This window comes from Podarcis erhardii (genome assembly GCF_964252035.2).
Source record: "Podarcis erhardii genome assembly, chromosome: 9".
NCBI classification, from domain to species: Eukaryota; Metazoa; Chordata; class Lepidosauria; order Squamata; family Lacertidae; genus Podarcis; species Podarcis erhardii.
This window is the reverse complement of record NC_138512.1, coordinates 62,592,449-62,615,732: the sequence shown is the minus strand read 5'-3', so window position 1 is coordinate 62,615,732 and position 23,284 is coordinate 62,592,449. Positions and strand designations below refer to the sequence as shown.

Genomic DNA, 23,284 nt, shown 5'->3' with positions numbered 1-23,284 from the left:
CTCAGTGTCATTACTGCAGTGATTTTTCTCCATAATCAAAATGTATTTTACCGATTCAGCTGTTCTGCAGGCTGACAAGAGTTTTCTACTTGTTCATCCCATCATTTAAGGGAATGGCTTACTCACCCCACCCCCACCCCCATTGCAAGGATTCTTTGTTAGTTGTTTTTATATAGCTGTCGTGATGCTTACAATGTCCTATCTGCCATTTAGATGATTACAGAAGGTAGGCTTTGGTGACAAGCTTACAGATTGTAATGAAAACCAGCACTTTTATTGCATTCAGACCAAAGCCTATAATGGATCCAGAATGATTGCCTTAAGATGCTTGCGTGTGTAAACCAAACAAGGCTCCTCCTTCCATCCTTTCAAAACATTCTTTAGTCCACTTGAACAGTAAATAATTTAATAGGAAGAGTAGTGTCATCAGGGATAGTACTTAATGGCAGAAAGCCAGGCTTCATTCAGCAGAGAACATCTCACCTGCAGCCTCAAACTAGGGTTTAAAAATAAACATAAAAATGAGTAGGGTGCTGTTAAACAGGCAGCACCAAAGGGGACCCAATGACTCTCTAGTGCCAAAAGACTCACAAAACACAGTAACAATTGTTGCACATTACTTTGTGTGTCCATGGGGTGGGGTGGGGGAGCTGTAGGGTAATTAAAGCCATAATTGTTTGACTGTACCACAGAATGCGTAAGTGCAAAGAGAATGTGCTCTTGGGTATAACACTAACCCACAAATTATGAAATAATTTGATCCATCAAAACTGAGTGTAGCTAAGCATTGGTGAGTACCTACCAGCCCAAAATGAAGCTTTTGCTGGTTCACAGACTGCTTCATGTGGCATGTTTAGAAATGGTAGGCAAGCACCCCTCAAAGATGCACATGCCCAATCATCAACAATTTTTCTACTTCTCATGCCACTAGATAGGCATTTTATGGTGATTGTGTCTAAGTGTTCATATCTGATAGTGGTGCCGAATTCTGCTTTGGGGGCTGAAATACCCAACTGTGCCTATAGCCCTGTTCTGCATTGACTTTGCATTGCACAGTTGCAGGGAATGGCTTGGTGAGTTCAAGGGTGCAGTCAAAGTTCAGACAGTAATAGGCCCAAGAGGCCTGGCCAGTGCTCCATGTGAATGCATGAAGCAGGGAGAGAGATGCCCCTGCTGGACCCACTATAGCAGGCATAGGCAAACTTGGCCCTCCAGATGTTTTGGGACTACAACTCCCATCAAGCGTAGCTAATAGGACCAGTGGTCAGGGATGATGGGAATTGTAGTCTCAAAACATCTGGAGGGCCAGGTTTGCCTATGCCTACACTAGAGGATCACCATGTCAAACGACTCCACTCCCTGACTTGTGTTTATGTGTAAGTTCCTCCACACGATTGGGAGCCCTTTGCAATCAGGGCTCAGAATCACATGGAGAAGCTTACATACTCAGCTTTGCATACTCAGGTTCTTCTCCAAACCTGCTATTGAGTGCACAGAGATAAGGAGAACAGAGTCAAGGGCACACTGACACTGAATGATTTCTGAAGAGGGCTTTGGCTGACAGGTTTTTGTGGAAAGGGTTCCTTGAAAGCAGACAGCTTGAAAAGCTGCTTCCTAACTGATTAAGAAGATTTACATGCATTTCTTGTTCTTTAAGAAAGGTTTGATTAGATGGATACATACATTTGCAATTGCAAGTGAAATGGTTAATAGCTGGATATGTCAAGAGCCTATGGAACCATGTAAACAAATACTACTGTGGAGGCTTTGAACTAGACCACAGCTATATGCTTCCAGCAGGATCACACTATATAATATATCCAGCTTTTACTACTAGTATGGAGAGCATTTAGATTACAGTGAAACTGCATAGAAACACTAAAATATTGGTGGAAATGTCTGCCTTAATTTTGTTTTGAAGCAAGGGGTCTGTATATGAAATGCTATACCTCTTCCTCCTTGAACATTTTAGCAACATTTTGCAAGCCCTGAAACAAGAGAGAAGTGTCACTCATTTCCATTAGCACCCTCATTGTTTTCCATATCCTCATTCCTGCCTGTGACTTTTTGCACTCTGGGTGCCATCAAAGCCCGGCTCATCTCTCATGGACGAGCCAGGATGCATCAAGATTAAAAAGAGAGGGGGAGAAAAAGCCCAAACCATAAATCTACATTTCCTAGGAGAAGCCTGTCTTACTGGTATTAGACAATGTGGCTGGCAATAGCCAGTGATTTGCAGCTTCTATAGTACACGTAGGTTAGCCAGATGCCCCATATTTTAAGGGTCATCCTTCATTTTAAAGGGGTTATTTCATATCACAGAACATCATGGTGCTGTGGAATGGATGAGCATTTCAGTGCCTTAGAAACAGAGCCATATTGGATGTGATGATTGCAGCCGGGAGACTAGGAAGTGCAATTGTCATGTACGTGATCCTTTTGCAGGGTGGAGTTGTGCAAGTTTCTTGTGCATCCTGTCCCTCTCTGTTTTCACCACACTTCCACGGATCTCACACTCCTGTGTACTAACATTTTAATTCTAACCTTGCTGACTTTCAGATAAGTTCCATTGATTTCAGCAGAATTTCTTTCCAATACATATATGATTGCAACTCAAAACTCCCTTCCTTTGTGAACTGGAAACGCAAATGTTCATCTCTTGAGTCTGGACACTTAAGAGCTACTGGAAGGTTGCCTTCCAGCTTCAAATGCAAGATGTGGGGTAGGGTGCCATAACTTGGAGTAATGTAAATTGTAGATAGTACTTTCTTCAGTTGTGGAGTGTCATGCTGCTATAAAGTGCCTGCCACATACTGACTCAGACTGGTGAACCAACAGTCCTAGTAACATCAACCCACACTGCTGCTCCTCTCAAGAGTTATTTTGCAAGTCTAATTGAGAAGAGTTTTATCCCCAAGCAACAGGCAAACCAGAAGTGCATGATACATCTAATCTGTGGTGAGATCCACTGACCTCATATGCCTTCTGGACCTGATAGATCTCACCATAGCTGTGAAGGGCAAGAACTCACTTTGCATATTCTGTCAGAAGCAAGGACCGGATTTTCTGAAAATCTTGATTTTGAGTTAATCCACATGGATTTTTAAAAATCACTGTTTAGCTTCTAGATCTTGACAAGAAATGAATCATTTCTTTTTGCTGTTTCCACTAAAAAGACAAACAATTCTTGCATATTTGTATACATTACTCTAAGTATAAAACTATATGCAGCCCTTGATCTTTCAACCTGAGCCTCCTGCTTTCATTACTCTGTTATTTTTAATGGGATTATTTTTCTGTGGATTTTAATTGTCGATGTCCATTTTAATGTTTTAACAGGATAGTTTTAATTGTGTGTTTTAATTCTGGATGTTCATATTTTAATGCTTGTGCTGCTTAGACGCCTATTTTAGCATAGAGCAGCATACAGATTAAATATTACTAATACTATAAATATCATATCATATTGTAATAGAATACAGCCCAGGTTTCCCAAATTGAACAGCATATAAACATAAACTTTTTAATGGAAAGGACAGTGCACAAGTGTCTTGACATAAGAGCACACTCAATGAAAGAGATGATCCGATGTGGGCAAAGTAGAATTGGTCTGGAACTATTAAATTATGTGTACAAATCTATTTAAAATGGGCTTCTCCACCCTAATAAGAAGTAACGAAACTACTGCTGAGAGATGTGCAAACTGGCTTTGAGATCTTTTAAGTGGAGACAAAATTCAGAAGACCAAATATGGTTTGTCCTTTCCTGATGAACTTAGCCCCTTACCTCAGTTTTGCACAGAAAAAGGATTCTGCTAGGGGTCTGCCAATTGCTGCCCCCCCCCATGTGAGACATAATGATCATATTACAAACAAGCACAAAGGGGAACGATGTATGTTTTAAAATTGATCCCCAAATGCAGTCAGCCTTTGCTTTTCCTTTGTCCTCTCAGGGGCTATAAAAGGAACCCTTTGGCTGTGAAGCACACAGATGCAGTGGCTACATTTGGAGTTATTTGTCTTATTGCTTTAAGTGCATTTGGCAGTAATTTCTGCCTTTCCTTTTTCAATGAATGGTGGACCGCTTTTCCCTCATTGCCTGCTCAAACCATTTTTAAGGCACATCACCATTTACAGCTGTTGAATAAGCTCCCAGCATGGTGGGGTTTTTTAGTGCTTTTCTTTTCTTTTATTGCAAATAATGGAAAGGAATGCAGACACCTTCTGCCTTTTCCTACCTACCTACCGTCTATCTATCTATCTATCTATCTATCTATCTATCTATCTATCTATCATCTAGTTCCATTACTGTCTTCTGGGTGCACCTTTTTTTCTCTCGTATATATCTGAAGCACCTATGAAAAAACAGCTTGAGAGACATTTTCATGGGGACTCCGGCAAGGAAAGAAAGAGTTAAAGTCCCCCTCCCCACCCTAAACAGTCCTGCGGGTGCGCAGGCTCCTCTCTGAGTGCTCTAAAAATGTGCTTTGCTGATTACATTCATACAATTAGTTTGGCTCTTAAGTGGAGAGTTTTAGATGTAGAGACAAAATGGCAGAAATGTACTAATGACTTTCCTGTTCACAGACCCAAAACAGAAAGAAAGAGGGACAAGAGTTCTACCGCACACATAATAGAGGTCTAGGTACACGGGACGCGGGTGGTGCTGTGGTCTAAACCACTGAGCCTAGGGCTTGCTGATGAGAAGGTCAGCGGTTTGAATCCCTGCAACGGAGTGAACTCCCATTGCTTGGTCCCAGCTCCTGCCCACCTAGCAGTCTGAAAGCACATCAAAGTGCAAGTAGATAAATAGGTACCGCTCTGGCAGGAAGGTAAACGGTGTTTCTGTGCCCTGCTCTGGTTTGCCAGAAGCGGCTTAGTCATGCTGGCCACATGACCTGGGAGCTGTCTGTAGACAAACGCCGGCTCCCTCGGCCTATAGAGCAAGGTGAGCACCGCAACCCCAGAGTCGTCCGCGACTGGACCTAATGGTCAGGGGTACATTTACCTTTACCTTTTAGGTACAAATAGCCTTTATTTCTGTAGGGACAGGATTGGGGCGAGCTGGACAACCTCAGGAGTGGGACCATGAAGCCCCATGGAGGGGACTAACAGAATACAGCTGTAGCAGGAAGACAGCCTCTACTGATAGATTGTGTGCTGAAAGGGGTGTGAGCACAGGCTCTTGGTGGTGAAGGAAATATATTCTGCACATGTTCACAGTCACACCCTTCCTGCTTAATCAAAGGGTGTCAAGGACTCATAAAATGGACCTTGGGTCCTGTTATTATTACCTGGCCCCGCCTTTCCCAGGGAGTCCAAGACAGTTCTCATTGTTTTGTGCCCTGCTCGTTGTATTTCCACAACAACCCCTTAAGGTAGTTACTAAGACTTCAGTGCCTGGCGTGCTCTGGTCCATGGGGTCACGAAGAGTCAGACACAACTAAACGACTAAACAAAACAAGACTTCAGTGCTGATATTGACAACTAGTTTAGGTACTGAGTCCACACTCAAATTAAGCCACGCTGTTTATATTAACAGATCTGATAGCTACACTTCTACTAGACTGAGTTGTTTAAATCATAATCAATAAATGCTTTGATTTAATTAACATGATTAATTGTCATGTACCCCCGGGGAGTTGAAGGTCTGGTGGGGAATCAATGTTATATTTTGTGTGGTGTACAGCCTCACATTTGTTTTAGGAGTGATTGTGCCATGTAAACTGGAGGATTAAATTGAAAACTAAAAGAAGATAATTGAAACGCAAAATGTACCTTTAAAACAGGGAAATTAGATGCAGGCTAAACTTTTGTTGCCTTAGCTCAATAGTATCATTTAACAAAAAAGAAAAAAAAGGCGCTGTTAAAATAGACTAAGCTGAAAAGTTAATTATATAAAAAGTACACATTAATGAACATAATTAAAAATGGACTTTTGCTGACCTCCGAAGGGAACAAAGGCTCATTGCAAACTTCACAGGGTTTTACATTTGGCAAGAGCAGTACAGTATCTGTGGTAATTAGACTTTCAACACGTTTGGCTATGCTAATTGGATCTTAGTTCTAATTAGTTTCTTTATGTAACTAAGAATGACACAGTGCTGAATGAATTTAATGTGCTTTTATAGCTCAACCTGGCTGTTGGCATCAGTTTCCATCCTTCTTTTCATGCAGAAGGCTTGCCTTTATTTCATCTGTAAGATGGCTGTGATTAATTTTTACAAGGAAATGCATCTATGGATGTTTTGAGTCTGGCCTTTGGATATTTGTGTGGATTAGCAAGTGTGTAGTCCACACCATTATGTCAATCACAGAAACTGGAAAGATTGCTTGAGGGCCAAACTAGTTGCTGTGCTAAGGATATGACTCACAGTGGCCATAAAGGGCAATCATGTGTCATCAACCTCCCTACACAATGTCCCAACATCACTTTCTCTAATAATACTTCTTTCATGAATGACTAGAACCTGAGGACATCCAGTGAAGCTGAATGTTGGAAGATGGTGGGCTGGGAAAAATGAAAGAACGAACAGAGCACAGTTAAACTATGGAGTTCGCTTCGACAAGACATAGCGATAGCCACTGACTTGGATAGCTTTATAATGATTCTGGACATATTCATGATGGATAAGGCTAAAAGTCTCAATGACTATGTGCTACCTTCGCTGTCAGAGGCAGTGTGCCTTAGAAAGGAAGTTGCTGGTCTACGGCCATACTACCCTGAACACGCCCGATCTTGTCAGATCTCAGAAGCTAAGCAGGGTCAGGCCTGGTTAGTACTTGGATGGGAGAAAGGCAGTTGCTGAGAATCGCAAATTGGGGGAGTGCTGTTGTACGCAGGTGCTGCTTCCTGACTTTCCATGGGCATCTGGTTTGCCACTGTGAGAACAGAATTCTAGACTAGATGGGCTTTTGAGGCGATACAACACGACCCTTCTCATACAAATTCAGATGGTCAGTGCTGACAACACTGGAGCCTAAAAAGGCATGAAACTGGACAAGACACACACTTTTAACAATCATATTAATAGAGCAGAAAGGTGGCATCGACACTCCACCAAGTTGAATTGGAGTCTTCGCAGGGGTGGAGGGACTTTAAGCCTCCCCTCTCTGTAGTGGTTCCCATGTGGATCAGAAACCCTGTGCCTGCTATTTGCTTAGAAAGAAAAGCATTTGGTGGGGCTAATCATAGGTTCTCCCTGATGTAGACAGGTAATGTTGTTGGACTACAGTTCCCATTATCCTTAACCATTGGCTGTGCTGACTGGGCCTGATGGAGTTGGAAATCCAACAACATCTGGAGGGTCACAATTTCCCTATCCTGGATCTCATGATTCTACTTCAAAAAAATGTCAAAGTGGATCCCACAGGTCTGATCTCTGCCCACCCCTAATCTATAGAACCATTTTAAAACCAGATTTTATGGCATGGCTTTATTCACTGAACTTTGGGAATCATGCTGTTTCTGAAAGTGTTGACAATTTCTTGGCGTCAGCTCCCCAGCACGTATAACAGAACAATGCTTACAAGCTGTGACCTGCCAAGCTCAGCACAGCCCACCAGCCATGCATTGTGGCCTTATTTTTAAGTCTCTCTCTAGGCTGGTTCACACACCCATGCACATCATTTTTCTACATTTGCATACCTGCCAACATTTCTCCTATGAAAATAGGAATGTCCTATTCCATGATGATAATTTTGTTATTTATGCCCTGCCCATCTTACTGGGTTCCCCAGACACTCTGGGTGGCTTCCAACATACATAAAAACATCACAAACCATTAAACATTAAAAACCTACCCTATGCAGGGTGGCCTACAGATGTATCAGAGCAAACGGCAATCTGCTTAAAACCCAAATTGACATTTGCTCCAATTGCAAACAGCTTTTTGCAGAGGCAAAAAAACCAACACCCCACATTCAGAACTTTTAAGTGCAGCCCTGTGATTGGAAAGAGATAAATGTGGATAAACTCTAATTCTTCAATCTTATTTTGGAATTTTGTACCTGGCATCTTGTGGGTCTGTCAAATGCCAGACCTCTTGATTAATGACTGAATTGTCTGAGTATACCCTTGAACTTCTTTTAGAGGGCCAGGAAAAAACTTCCTAATTCAGGCTCCCATCAATGGAGCTGATTAGAGCTCTAGGCCATTCCTGTGCACTTCATTTGTCCTTCTAATCCCACTTTGAAAGCTTTCTTAGCTCTTGTAGATTATAGATTGACTTCTCCATGCACTCATTTCCTTCAAAGGTTGCTGAAAAGTGCCCTACTGTTGCAAACACTGGATAAAGGGGTTTGGCTGCATCTTATGTTCTGCTAGCCAAGGATGATTAAGATGCAGTTCCATGCATTTCATATACCCTAGTGTCGAAGGCACCTTATATAGAATAAAAATTACATTATTAACACATATGATTTCCTCTGATGATCCTAAGCCAATTAGGAACTCTCCATTAACTTCAGGGAGAGGCTGAACAAGAACCTGAAAGTGACCTATCTGCAAGAAGACATTAATTTTATTCTTTTAGCCACAAGCCAGCAGTGGATAGCATTTCCCAAAAGGATGCTGTAGAAATGGCTACAACAGAATGGTGAATTCAATTTAAAGGGATGCGCCCTACTCTTTTCTAGAAAAGTTGTTGCTAGAGCAAATGTCAAAAAGTACCCCTCAAAAATGATCTACGAGGGTAGCACTGAAATTCCTCATAGTCTCAACTTTCATACTGAGAACCTGGTGGGAAACATTTGGCTCATGGGCCATAACTTCGCCATCCCTGTTTTAATGTTCCTCATTGGCTTTACAGAGTCCAAAGAGGCTCTCAAAATAAGCCACAAAATTCAATGAAACAATCAGGAAAACAACAAGCCTGCAGACTGTTAAAAACTTGTAAGCAAAAACAACTATAAACAGCAGTAAAAGACACTGAAAACCCTCAGGGAAAAAATCAATCAATTTACTCATTCAGAGCTATTAAATTATTTTTTGTTTAACAAACACAACTCAGCTAACATTGCAGTGAAAAGGCCCACTAGTATTCAGTTTGGCCTCTCAAGGACAAAAGTACCGTATTTTTCGCTCTATAAGACGCACCGGACCACAAGACGCACCTAGTTTTTTGAGGAGGAAAACAAGAAAAAAATATTATGAATCTCAGAAGCCAGAACAGCAAGAGGGATCGCTGCGCAGTGAAATCAGCAATCCCTCTTGCTGTTCTGGCTTCCGGGATAGCTGTACAGCCTGCATTCACTCCATAAGACGCACACACATTTCCCCTTACTTTTTAGGAGGGAAAAAGTGAGTCTTCCAGAGCAAAAAATACGGTATTCTTAAAACAAAGTATTCAGACTGTGGTGGAAGAAGTGGTGAGATGGGCAGTGATTTCAAGATTATAGGTGAAGCCAGAGAATAGGTTCTCTCCATTCTGCAAACCTAACATGGCATTAGGATAAGTAAGAAATTCTCTAGCGATCAAGGTTATCCAACCTGGTGCTCTACAAACATTGTAAATTATGACTCTCACCAGCCCCAAGCAGCATAAATAATAGTCAAGGATAAATAAATAACCCAAACCTATGCTGGAAGATGCAGTCCACCTTATCTGGAGGACACCATGTTGTCTTTGTCCTCTGTAAATAATTTGTGGACAGGTTCATATAGGAGAAGTACCGGTAATCTTTTCAGTATCCTTTTCTGCTTCACTGATGATAGGAGATGGGTTTTTTGTGTATATAATAACCAAAGCATATTCTCTTTTAATCATGGATGGAAAACTTGTTGAACTACCCTTCCCATCATTCTTGACCATTTGTCATGCCGGCTAGGGTTGATGGAAGTTGGAATCCAACCACACTTCAAGGGCGATAGGTTTCCCCATCCCTACTTTAAATAGAAATAACTGCTCATATTTCATGATCAACAGAGTGACACATCTTTTTCTGTGTTTCAGCTGGGCTGCTGGAATCCTGTCACTGGTCTCAACGGCTCATTAACAGACAGAAGGCTGGAGAATAACATGCGTGGGGTGGTTCTACGTGTAGTGACAGTGCTGGTAAGCAGAATCAGATTTTCCTCTTGAAATAAAAAATATATAAATATATATACTTTCTTTTGGCTCTTCACTTACAGTCCGTTGGCTACTATTTAGAAGAAAAAGCAAAGCAAAAAAACTATGACGTTATTCAACAATTTGAGCAAAATAATGTGAAACTTTTCTACTGACTGTTGTACCATCAGGCTTATATTTGTCAATTTTTGCCACCCCACAAAAAATTATTTTACCAATAGAGTTAAATTTCAGCATGGAATTAAATGCATTGTTCTGCTTCTTCCATCACCGTGTGCTAAGTTATGTGAGCCATGTGCATTAGTTGGAAAGGGCAAAACAAAGTGGGCCTGTTAGCTCAAGCTCTAAATGATGCATAAGAGGCAGTCATCCACCAATTACTGCAGCAAATTGATTGCCGTTTCACACAAATTACTGCACTCAGAAAATATTAAAGATAATCTTAGGGTGAATTACATTAGTTCAGTAAAACAATCGCTACACTCTTGTCAGCCATATTTTGCTTTTGCTTTCTGAGTATTTTGCGTCGTATGCCAGGCACAAAGCAAGGCCTGAAAAAGATTATGATGATTAACAATGATTCGAACAGCTAAAATTTACTCTAAGTGCTGTACACAGATTAAGAAGACGACAATCCCTGCCCACATACTTACAGTCTGGCAAAGCAATTCAAACCACCTTTGTGGTTTGTGGCTGGGAGGAGGGGTTGGATTAGGCAGAGATGCCCCTCCACGCAGCTCTGCTAGACTGCAGCTAGCCACCACCTATGGAGTGATGCCTCTTCCACCTGTTGAACAGTGGGATCTGTGCAAGTGGCAGGCAGTGGAGAGTACCAAAATGGGGCTTACTGGCACAGGGCTGAGCTGCCTTTGGAGCCATTGCCCTCATTTAACAGCATGATGACAACTCGGCCATACTGAGTCATGTCATTAATCCATCTAATTTAACATTGTCTTGACCCGGAAGTGTCTGCGGACAGCGCTGGCTCCTGGCCTCTTAAGTGAGATGAGCGCACAACCCTAGAATCGGACACGACTGGCCCGTACGGGCAGGGGTACCTTTACCTTTACCTTTACTCCGACTGCCAGTAATTCTCCAGAGTGGAAAATGACAGAGGCCTTTTGCATCTCTGCTGAGATGCCAGTGATTGAACCTGAGACCCTCTGCATGCAAAATGTGTCCCTTATCTGGCACTGGCAGATCACTATTTTTAGAAGACTGACAGAAACTTACTTTGCATGTTATTTGAAGTTCTTTTTAGTGGATCTTTGTTGCAGTTTGCATGTTGTTGTTGTTGTTGTTGTTGTTGTCATCTTCATTTTTTATATTGCACCATCTAATCCCCCGAGTCAGGAGGATTCTCAGCTGCTGTGATTGAGTTTCAGTTTTAACTGTCTGCGGATTCTCCTTCAACCAGCATTAGTAGTGACACAGCAAACAGGTCACAGGGAAACAGTTTCTGACCCACAGGACTCTCCATTCAAGACCCACAGCAGCAACCCCTTCTTTTCAATGCTTTCTATTTTGTAAACAAGACTCGTACCTTTTCCACTAGACTAAACTAAGTTGGAGTGAGCAACTGCAAAGTGACAAGGCTGTATTATTTGTAGTTTGTGTGTTCCAGCTAATTTGATGTTCATCAAAGTAGCATCACAGTAGCAGAAGCTGGTCTTTGTACTTTGCTTGCTACAGATTCGAAATGGATTGAACATAATATCCCTGCAATGAAAATGCTCAGTGAATGTTCCCTATCAAACATAATTCAAATTAGTTTCTCGTTGTATTTTCCCCTGCTTCTATAATTTCATCTCTATTTTATCATCTCAGTTAGCTGGCCAGCATGCGTTCTTCTGGCAAACAACTATATTATGAAGATTTAGTGACTTTGATACTTATGTGCATAGGAAAAAGAAATGCACCATTACTCATGCCAATATAGGCTCATATGATCTGAGAGAGAGAGAGAGATTTAAAGTTCAGGATTTCACACATGACAGATTGGTTATTCCACCTCCATCCTCACACCCGCTGGTGTTCACCCCGCAACAATTTTGTTTAGAAAATAATGAAAACACATTTCACCTGAATAGAAACCTATATTTAAAATGTGCCCATATGCATGTTCAGTTGTACAACATTATAAAATAAGAAAGCCTGGATTCAGATACCCAGTTCTTTCAACCACCTGGTCTATTGTCCCAATCCCTAGGGCCATCATTTCATAGAACTGTAGAGGTGGAAGAGACTCCAAGGATCATCTAATCTAACTGCCTGCAGTGCATGAATCTCAGCTAAAGCATCCATGACAAGATGGCCATCCAGCCTCTACTAAGACCCCTAGATCTACTAAGACCCCTAGATCTTTTTCACACATACTACTGGCAAGCCATGTGCCCCCTATCTTATATTTGTGCAGCTAGCTACATTTATTCCTACCTAATTGCAGAACCTTACATTTGTCTCTATTCAAATTCATTTTGTTAGTTTGGGCCTAGTTTGAATCACTATTCTGTATTAGCTACCCCTCCCAGTTTGATGTCATATGAAAATTTGATGAGCATCACCTCAATTTCTTCACCCAAGTCCAACGTTGAAAGACATTGAACAACAATGGACCCAGGATGGAACCCTGTGGCATCCAACTTGTCACTTTTTTCCAGTATGATGAGGAACCATTAGTGAGCACTTTTTGGGTTTAGTCTCATCCAGCCCACATTTTACCTGCTTTTCTATAAGAATATATTGGGGGACTTTGTCAGAATCGATACAGAAATCAAGATATACTACATCCACAGCATTCCCCTGATCCACCAAGATTGCAATTCTATCAAAAAAAGAAATGAGATTCATCTGGCATGACTTGTTTTTTTAGAAACCCATGCTGGGTCTTTGTGAATATGGAGCCCTCCTGATTCTTTGGACTGTAACAGATGGCTGTGCCGGGTGGAAATGATGAATTTGCAGTCCCCAATGTTGGCAAAGGCTTCCCTATGCAACAGGATTCTGCAAACTACTTCCCCTGAAGACAATCCAGTGTACTGAATAGGCTGTAGTTATTATGTCTGAAACAACCACTGTTGCCAAATGGTTGTGTCGAGGAGTTGTGCAAAAACAGCACAGAATTAAGCAGAATGGGGACACAGCTTGAAATTACTCACATATTCATTCATTACATTTATATCCTGCCTCTCCTTCATCATGAAACTCAGAAGTTGCCAAAATGGGGTCCCCGGGTGGTCACCCATCTAGGTACTGAGAAGATTCAAACTTTCTTAGCTTCAACAAGTTGCACATCATGTTCCTTCAGGGCATAGTCCTGGGACCAAGTCAGCTGTGAACTTGCCCTGTACATTATCCCATTACAGTCATACCTCTTGTTATGTCAGTCTCCGGTTGCGTTTTTTCAGGATACGAACACGGCAAACCTGGAAGTGTATACTTCTGGGTTTCTCCGTGCACACTTGCGCAGAAGCGCTCTATCGTGCCATGCGTGTGTGCAGAAAGCAGCACTCTAGTTGCGGACTTTTCGGGGTGCGAACGGCACCCCGGAACGGATCAAATCTGTAACTAGAGGTACCACTGTATTCCTTGTCACCCATGTGTTGCAATGCCTTCTGTGTCCCATAGGGGATGGTGGCGGTAAGGAAACCTAGAGGGATGTAGGGCAGTCTTAGAAGGATAATGGGTCTACATTACCCATTTGCTGTGCCAGCAAGAACTTCCTGCTGGAGGAACAGGGCGCACCTTCCTCTGCACACTTGAAGATTTTAAGTTCGAGTCCTGCTACATGGACTTAATGCCTTTTACCAAGCATGAAATAGCGCTCTAACTTCCTTAGTCCTTCCCCAACTGTTCCTGTCTGTGGATCTGGGGTGTCACTTCTCCAAAAGCAGGAGTATGGCTTCTGTTCAATAATACCCAAATTATTTAGGACAGTGGCATGAATACTGTAAAGAAAAGGAAGATAACACTAGGTGAATCTCTCCACTTTAGTGTGTTATCATCTACTTGTGTGCCCACAAAGTTAAGGTGGACTGATAGTATTGCTCTTTCAGCTCTGATGAACTTTGATGACATTACACATTTAGGGCTCAGCAAAAAACAAAACTCAGGTTCTGCTTTCATGATTATGGCTTACTCATCACGTTGCAATTGTGTGGGATGGAACCTTTATTCAACCTAAGAATAAAAATGCATTTGTCTCTCAACATATCTAGGCTGGCCAGGGTGAAATTGCTTCAGGGCTATAACTGGCCTAGAGGCAGCCAATTGTCTATACCTGATTTTGACTGGACTTGACCGTCCAGGGGTCCTTTACCTTTACCTTACTACCTGCTTTAAAGAACTTGTGTTCTTTCCAGAACTTAATGTCAGTCACTCTACTGACAATTATGTTCTGTTTTCACAGTAATGACATTTCAGTTCTGCCCGCCCTCCTGAAGCCTGTTTATATCATGCTGGTATATTTTCTATTGACTTGCTGCAAATGATCCTATATGCTAGCACACAATCATGAATTCTAACACACATTGCCTATTTCTCTTTGAAATGAAATATTCATCATAAAGCAAGGGAGGCTCATACAGCCAACCATAAGAAAGGGGAGATGAAGTATGCAAATATATTCAGATGGCCAATAATGGCGCAGGGTACCATCACACTTGTCTTTTTCTCCAGTATTGATACCATTTGCTCACTCATTTATTTCAAAGCTTTGGGTTTTTAAAAAAATAGTATTTCATTTATTTTCACAAAAAAAGGCTATTAGGAGGATTCATTACAAAAAACAACTTTTTTATATTGTGAATCTTTCCCCATCCCTGCTTAATATGAAGTGCTGGGTTGCTTCAGATTTGCATGGTCTCTTCTATTTATTTTTATAGCGGCAGTCCACCAGTGGGTTTTTACATTTAAAGTCCCATATTTTTCACTCTATAAGACACAACAGACCATAAGACACACCTAGTTTTTGGAGGAGGAAAACAAGAAAAAAAATATTATGAATCTCAGAAGCCAGAACAGCAAGAGGGATCACTGCGCAGCAAAAGCAGCAATCCCTCTTGCTGTTCTGGCTTCTGGGATAGCTGCACAGCATGCATTCGCTCCATAAGACGCACACACATTTCCCCTTACTTTTTAGGAGGGAAAAAGTGAGTCTTATAGAGCAAAAAATACGGTGAGTGATCAGTTGACCAATCAATCATCTAGCACTTGCTGGTTCCTGAGACTCTTGCACAGAATGCACTGCTCCAGCAAAGCACTTTGTATGAAAAGTACCTGGTTGGATCAATGCATTGCGCATGCACTTCTTTCTGGATCAATCCTTTCTTTGCAATTATCCACCAAGTGCCATTTGAAATACTAGAAGTTGGCCTATGTTCTACTATTGGATCATTGTCTACAGTCTGCCCACATCTTTTTCTTTTAAAAAATTGGTGATTTCAGAGAAAGAAGAGGGACTGCGAAGATGGGTGTACAATTTCTGTCCCCCACCCACTCTCTGTTTCTATTCACTCTTCTCACTAAACAGATCCTAGTCTCCTTTCATTTCATTCCTTCCATCTTGCTTTCTGTGGGACCAATATGGTGCAGTGATTTGGGGAGATTGGAAATTTGTACAATAAAACATCTTGCTTACAACCCTGTTCAGTGTGATGGCCTTGAACAAGGCATGATCTCACTACCTTTCTCACCTAATAGGCCTGTTGTGTTTATGTGTGTGTTGCATGTGTGTTGTGATTATTCAAAAACAAAGTCCAATTAGGTGCCACTGTGAATTCTCACATTTGTCTCTTGTTACTCTTGTCTCCTTCTCTTCCTTCTATCTTAATGTAGTAGTAAGATCCTCAGGACAGATACTTGCCATACTGTTGTTCTGTAAAGTACCATTATGTTCAGGCTGTGAGTGCTGCTGTTTATGTTGTCTAAATGGCATCACCCACACAAAAGAAAAAGGGTATCAGCTGGCCCAGTGGACCCCCCCCCCGGGTTTTGCAGAACTACCAATACAAAATTTTAAGGAAAAAGTCTTAGTAGGGAACCCCCCAAGCAGAAAAAAATAGGGCACAGTTTCTTCAATTGCCAAAGAATATAGATAGGAAGGTGGGTGGAAAGGCGGGAGAGGGGAATTGTGTTGCAGGTCCCATTTCTGCAGAAATGATAGTAATGTTCATAACAACAACCAGTAGTACTACCACCACCACCACTACTATTACTATTTGGCAAAGCATACAATCAACACATGTTGAAAAAAAACCCTATTTTTGAAATAATTGATGGTTACATTAGGATTTGTTGGGAATCTTTAGTTGACAGAAACTGGGTGATGGAAAGGCAAAAGAACTTTCTGCTTTGCTTTCTGTTGTACTCTCTGCTTCACATCTCAGTCAGAAGAAAAGAGAGCAGAACAGCTGTCTCCTAGCAAAAACCTATGAAGAAAAACTGAAATGCTAGTAATTTACAGCCTCCCTGATAAATGGGCTCATTTTATTGTTGGATGAATAAAATCATCATGAAGATTGATGCATGACAGAAGCACTTGGCTATTTGCTATTCTTTCTAGCCACACCAGGCCTTGGATTGGAACCTGTCACTAAAGATGAAATATGCTTTATGAGATTCCTGGGAGGCAGTCATTTTTAATTTAAAACAGATAACATGCAGTAAGTAATATGGGTTTTGAAATTGTTGGCACTTCTAAAAAAATCCTCAGGTAATCCTGTATCTAAACACATCTAATTGTTTTCAGTGTAGCAGCTAACTGCGGTTAAAAAACTTTTTCTAAGGCCATTTTATAGGTTGACAAGGCATTCATGGTTGAATGAATATTCTAATCTTAATCGTATGGAGCACAATCAGTCAGGGAGTTCTAGTTCATACTGGTGCCCAGTGCATGAATTTCAGAGGGACAGAGGAGGGGGTCTACCTTTTTCCAAGTGCTTAAAAGTAAGTTATTCACTCCTACATCAGAAAGAAAATTGTTTTAGACTGTCAGGACTCCAGAGTCCTGTAGTCACCAAGAACTCAGCTAGATTTGTGAAGAAAAATGTTTTATATGTGTTGTATGTATATGCATTAAAACACTGACACCAGATGGCGATGTGGAGTTCCATTCTTGCAAGTGTGAATTTTCATACAAAGTTACAGATAGGTAGCCGTGTTGGTCTGCCATAGTCAAAACAAAATAAAAAAATTCCTTCCAGTAGCACCTTAAAGACCAACTAAGTTAGTTCTTGGTATGAGCTTTCGTGTGCATGCACACTTCTTCAGATACCGTGTATCTGAAGAAGTGTATCTGAAGAAGTGTGCATGCACACGAAAGCTCATACCAAGAACTAACTTAGTTGGTCTTTAAGGTGCTACTGGAAGGAATTTTTTTATTTTGTTTTTTCATACAAAGTTTACAATGCCTAGATCCAGCCCAGGACACAGAGTCAGAGGTCACAGTGCTGCCGTATAAGGAACCAGGCTAGATTTCTGGCTCCTTGGTGATCAAGAGACCACTGAGGCTGGCAGGTAGCAGCCCAATGAACCAGATGTCTCATTTCCAGGACTCACAGGTGCCCTCATAGGCATATTTCTGTTGGTCTGAGGGACCAAGTTCTCCTACAGTCCATTAACAGAGGGAGGGCATCTAGAATGCAGGAGAAGTACCCACTGTCAGGCCAGATGGTCCACTCTTTAAGAGGCTATAGTTCTCCACAAGGGGAGAGATGGGCTAGAGATAGTAGGACACAGGATGGGAGGACTGGAGATCGGGGCTCAAAAGACCTCATTCACTTCCAAGCCTTGTCAGAACAAGTTGTGCACTAGGAGCTCTCCATGGTGCTGAGATAGCCTTGCCATAGGACCAGAACAGGACACAGGCAATGTTTGCCTGGAAATGCGTGGGTCCAGAAAGATTAATTTGAGGTGTGGAGTGTCGGAACTTGCGTTCGACCGAGCTACTCCTCTGGTTGTGTCCTCCGACAGTGATTCACAACCTGAGCCTTTGATGAGGCTCCAGGCATGTTATGCAGAGTATCCAGCAGCAGCAGGATGAGAAATATGAGCTACATTGCTAAGAGTTTTATTTCTAACTACGCAGACAGAAAAGAAATATACATCCTCTCTCTGTGAGAGCAGAGAGGCAAATGGATATAAAGAAACAGGAAACTAGTAATATCAACATCCGTCTCCCATGAGACTTCCAACAGTCTGGAGTCTCTTTGCAATGTAAATAGAGTCTTGTGACTCCAAGCACTGCACAGTGACAAGTAACAGAAACCTAACATGGAGACCATTATTAGGGAAACAATAAAGCTAAATATAACGTGACTGAAAGCTGGGAGAGACAATGACATATAGTCGGAAAAAATATTTTGGGAGAGCACTTACCCTGGGAGTAACTGCTATCCCAGAATATGCACAAGAATCATGCAACTGTCAAGTTTCAGCCTCCGAAGCATGGAGAGGAGGATCCCAAAGCAGCAACAGTATCTGGGCCGTGGTAATGGGATCTTAGTGGCAAAATCAGGCAGAGTGGAGCATCTTTGACCTTCAACTTCTTTTTTCAAAAGCTTCCTCTGGGATAGGTTCCATTAGCAGAGAACTGGGAATGAAAAGCTTGGTTGTCACTAACCGCTGCAATCATCAAATCCCTTTGAGATGTTTGCAGAAAGAGAGCTTTTCTCTTATCTTTGGGGAACCTGTACATGATCCTTGTTCCTGATCCTGAAGCAGAGATTGCTTAAAGTAGCCTTCACCAACCTGGTGCTCTCCGTATGTTTTGGAGTACAATCCCCTTTACTGCCAGACAGCATGGCCATAGTTCAAAAACATACAGAGGGCAGTCTCATGGAAGAAGTGCAGGGATGGTAGATAGCCCAATGAGCCAGTGGTCTGCATAAACTTTTCTTTGAGTCTGAAATTCACTGGGACCTGAGAGCAAAGCCAGTAATAAGAAAACAAGGTCCTGAAATACAGTTATCATTCTCATTTACTCTACTCCTGCCTTGTCTAGACATAGCCTTAATATCCACCGTTTCTTAATGGTCTTTCTTGGCCAGCTGCTTATGGGGGAAGATGCTTCATTGTGTGTGTTTGTGTTTTCCCTTTAGCCTATTATCTGTTCAGACTCTTTTTAAAAAAATCTTCTTATTGTTAGCAGTAGAGCTTCTGTAACTAGAATATTAAATGTTTCAATTAAATTTTAGCCATTGATTCCCAACATCAAGGTAATGCATTTTGCTGTTCAATTAAAAATAACAAGCTGCTATGCCGTTCTTTGCCCAAGTGTAAACGATGGAACAGTGGTCAATAAAGCAATCAAGAAAATGAAGTATTGGTGCCTCCATATTCTTTCTGAAAGCTTGTGGGGAATAAAGTCCAGAATGATTAACACTGAAACTTGGGGAGCTAAAACTTTGGAGAAGTCAAAGAAGGTAACAAAGGCATGTAAGCTTGAAATTGGCATTTGAACAGTGGTTTGCAGATACTCTGATGTTTCTAAGTACCTCTTTTTACTGAATGTCTGCTCCTTGTCATCATTCAGTTCTCAGAGCTCACCAACACCCACCATTTTTGAAAAGGGCAAACATTAATAAATCTTAAAATCAATATGTATGCTTGCAGCTTGTGGGTTTATTTAAAACTTTTTAAATATTAGTTTGAGGCTGCGTTTAGAGCACCACTGGGACAGAGTGCAATTAGAGTGTTCAGAATTCTCCTCTGCTTCTCTTAGGCAAGCAAGTATGGGGAACCTTTCATCCTCTTGATGTTGTTGGGCTCCAACTGCCACCAGCTCTACCCAGCATGGCCAATGCTTATGGCTGATGGGACTTAGAAAGTATACTTGGAGAGAAGGAACACTTAGGCTGCATTTGGACATCACACTATGGTTCGGAATGCTGAAAATGAGCCTGGTCAAACCTTGGCTCGTGCGCTTTCCATTCCCCTCTCTGCCTCTAGTGTGGCTGTAAGAAAATGTTTGGAAGCTTTCACATCCATTTTAGATTAAACACATTTTGCCATGTAATCCGGGTAATTAAACTGTGGTTAATGTTAAATATGGTATGCTTGAAATGGGTCAATTCAAACCATAAATTGTGGCACTGCTTTTTTTTTTAACAAACCACGGTTAACATTAACACTCTTAAACCATTGTTTACTGAAAATAAGGGGGCAGTTTCCATTCTCACAGGCATTGCATAAGAAGGAAAGGGCAAGCAAGAGCACAATACTTGTCACACTAATCTGTGATTTAGCATTATGGCATACAATCATTGTGGGCTGTTTGATATCTGGTCCACTGGAGTAACAGAATGAGATCCTCAAGTGAAGTGTCCCATTTAAGACCAGCACTGAGAGATACCATTTGTGAATTGTTACCTATATGAACAAAATCAAAGGAGCAGAGTTCTGTGTGGGGTAGTGGGTAGGTGTTAGCTGTATTTCCTAGCAGAAAAGAAAGTTGTACTCCATTGCAGAGCTCATCTTAATGGATTAGAATATCAATATTAAAATAACATATCCTGGTATGATCAGAAAAATATAAAGGATAGTCACTGAGGTCATTTAATATGCTCTGTGAATACTAACAGTCAGTCTAATTACCTGATCTCACCACTTCTTTCAATAGGAGCACAGAAGGTCATGCTTTTGCAGATCAAACTTTACTGTGTGCTCTGGACCCCTGTAGATTCCATTTCCATTTCTTACCAATCAACATTCTCCCTCCCTCTCTCTTTCTGCTCTTTTATTTGTGTTTGGCAGAATGTTCAAAAGATGTTTTCCTTTTTAAAGGGAGACATCCATTTGCAACAAGATAAGTATCGACTTAAAGAAAACAACAAAAAACCAGACAATTTACTATCGTTTAAAAGAGATGAGAGCTCAAGAATTTGTAGGGAAAGCAGAAGGTGGATTTATTTTATCACCCAACAAAAATGTGGGATCTGGTGTTTTGTGGTGACACACAGTAGGCAATGGTTGGCATGGAAATGTCAGGGTGAATAGAAAAGTCCTCACCATATTCCAGAAATATAGAACAGAAACCACATGCTTTGTTTCCAAAAGGAGGCTGTTCCACATGGTGGGTTCCATCACATCAGCGGCAGACAGTGTGGTGGGCTGCGCTGCGCTGTTCACCTGACCTCCCTCCAGCTGAGTTGCTGCTGCAGATCAGAATGGACAGGGGAGAGGGACGAGACTGTGCTGAGGCTGGTATGGTGCAAATGTGCTGGCAGAGCCAGTACAGTGCTCCTGCTGCTGTATTTGTACCATGCTGACCTCATCCGTCCTTCTCCTCCCTGGTATGCAGCAACAACACAGCCAGAGGGAGGTCAGGTGAGTGGTGCAGCTCCACCATGCTTTCAGCTACTGCATTACCCAAAAGCTATCCTTTTTCTTTTAAACTGGAAGTACCGGGGACTAAACCCTGGGACTTTCTGCATTTAAAACATGTGCTGTACTAATGAGCTCTATCCCTTTTCTGCTCCTCCATTGTGCTTTTTAGAACAATGATGTTAGAAACAATGGCACCCTGTGATGCTGGGGAAATTAGGAAACCTGACTTGAGAGGAAAGTAGTGAAAGGAGCTCAAGGACCACTTTGCTTACAGAAAGGAAGTTTGTTTGCAGATTGATATGCCAATCTTCAGCACAAGCTCTTGAATAAATCAAAGTAAAATCAAAACATGAACAATACAGTCACAAACATAAATGGAAGGAATTTGTTTTGTTTAAACATAAATGAATGCAGCAGAGCAACAAACATACATTAAAAGGTAGCAAAAATAAAATAAAAGTAACAGATTAAAGCCAGCTAGTTGATGTGGCAGAAGACCTGGGCAAATAGAATGGACTTTTCTTGGTGCTGGAAGGACATTACAGCCCCAACCTTCCTGGGAATGTATTTTGTGCTGGACCACACCATAAATGCCTTCCTTGTTCTCTTAGAATGGCAATGGCACCCACCTGAGAGGTGCTGGAACTGTGTTCTGGCTGGAAAAAAGCCCTGCATATATGTACAGGGTGAGACATCTAAGAAGGGCCTCTCTTCAGTCAACATAAATGAGAAGACTTGGAATGGAGCTCAGAAGCTCTTATCATTAGCCCCCTTCCCTGTCCCATGCTTCTTTTCTCAGTGCTGCTGTGCTAGAGCATCTTGTCTTACAACAGCACATCAAGCACGATGGCAGCCTGGTGGGTGAGAAGAGGTTAAAGCAGGGTTTTCTGAGGTGCTGCAGGGTGCTGGATTAAGACCAGCATTACCAGAATGGAAACAGTGCCCCCTTCCATACACACACAATATGTGAATTAGCATTAAGAGAGCTCTCTATTTTGATCAGGAAATGTCTTATGAAACTCTCTTTCCTGAGGCCCTTCCTCTTCATCTCCAGATATATCTTGCAGGGAACAGAGAAGCTGATAACGCCTCTGATTCCTCAGCAGGGAGCCGGTGAATGACAATCAGCAGAAATCACTTCTGCACATTCCCTATAATTTGATGAGAGTGTTTGTGAAACCATTTAGCAAACTCATGTTACCCTAACTGAACTCATGCCCCGAGTAATGAAGTGTCAGTATATTCTTGGGTCTCATAAAAGGCCAAAGGGGGGGGGGAATCCCTCCTCAACTGTCGCTTTGAGTTCTCTTTTCTTTTCCAGCTGTGCGGTCTCACTAGCCATCAACAGATAGGTTCACTTTTTATTCTGATCATCATCAAACATTAGCTAGAAATAAAATAATTGCCCTTTTATCTCCAGGAGAAAGACGAAAAAGATTTTTGGGTTTCGATCTGCACCTGTTATTTGTTGAAATATACCCGTGGGGATTAACAATTACATCGGATTGCAAATTGTCATAAAGACAGTTTCCATGGTTTCGGTGAGAAGCTAAAATATTCCAGCTGAGATTTCCAGAGGGGTGGCTGCATTTGCCTGTTGCAGCAAAACCGAGCAAGACTCTTGTGGCAACTTGAAGACTTAACACATTTATTATTGCCATAGGAGTCCTCCTTCCTCAAATGCATGAAGTTTTATTCCCAAGGGAGTGGCAGTAAGCAGTGAGGTCAGATGGAAAGACAGTGCAAAGAAACTAACAAATAAAGGTTCTGACAGACTATAGAATCATAGAGTTGGATAGATGTATGCATGCAAAATAAGCCTAGTGGTATTAACTCTTCATAACAGAAGTATGTTTTCATAATCATCAAACATGTTTGACATGTTAATTA

At 41.6% G+C, this 23,284-nt stretch overlaps 1 protein-coding gene and 1 long non-coding RNA gene across 8 annotated transcripts in view; one reads left to right on the top strand and one right to left on the bottom strand.

Moving 5' to 3' along the window:
• Positions 1 to 23,284, bottom strand: part of LOC309350485 — a 737,064-nt gene that overhangs the window by 502,332 nt on the left and 211,448 nt on the right. The window lies entirely within an intron of this gene.
• The window catches only part of GRID2 (glutamate ionotropic receptor delta type subunit 2), an 833,811-nt gene that overhangs the window by 628,468 nt on the left and 182,059 nt on the right, over positions 1 to 23,284 (top strand). For all 7 annotated transcript variants that reach the window (XR_014160291.1, XR_014160292.1, XR_014160293.1 and 4 more), the window contains exon 9: positions 9,953 to 10,054. Coding sequence is in view for 4 of the 7 variants with exons in the window: in XM_081876717.1 (XP_081732843.1) it covers positions 9,953 to 10,054 (102 nt within the window). In the remaining 3 variants the exon portion in view is untranslated. The remainder of the gene's footprint in view (positions 1 to 9,952; positions 10,055 to 23,284) is intronic.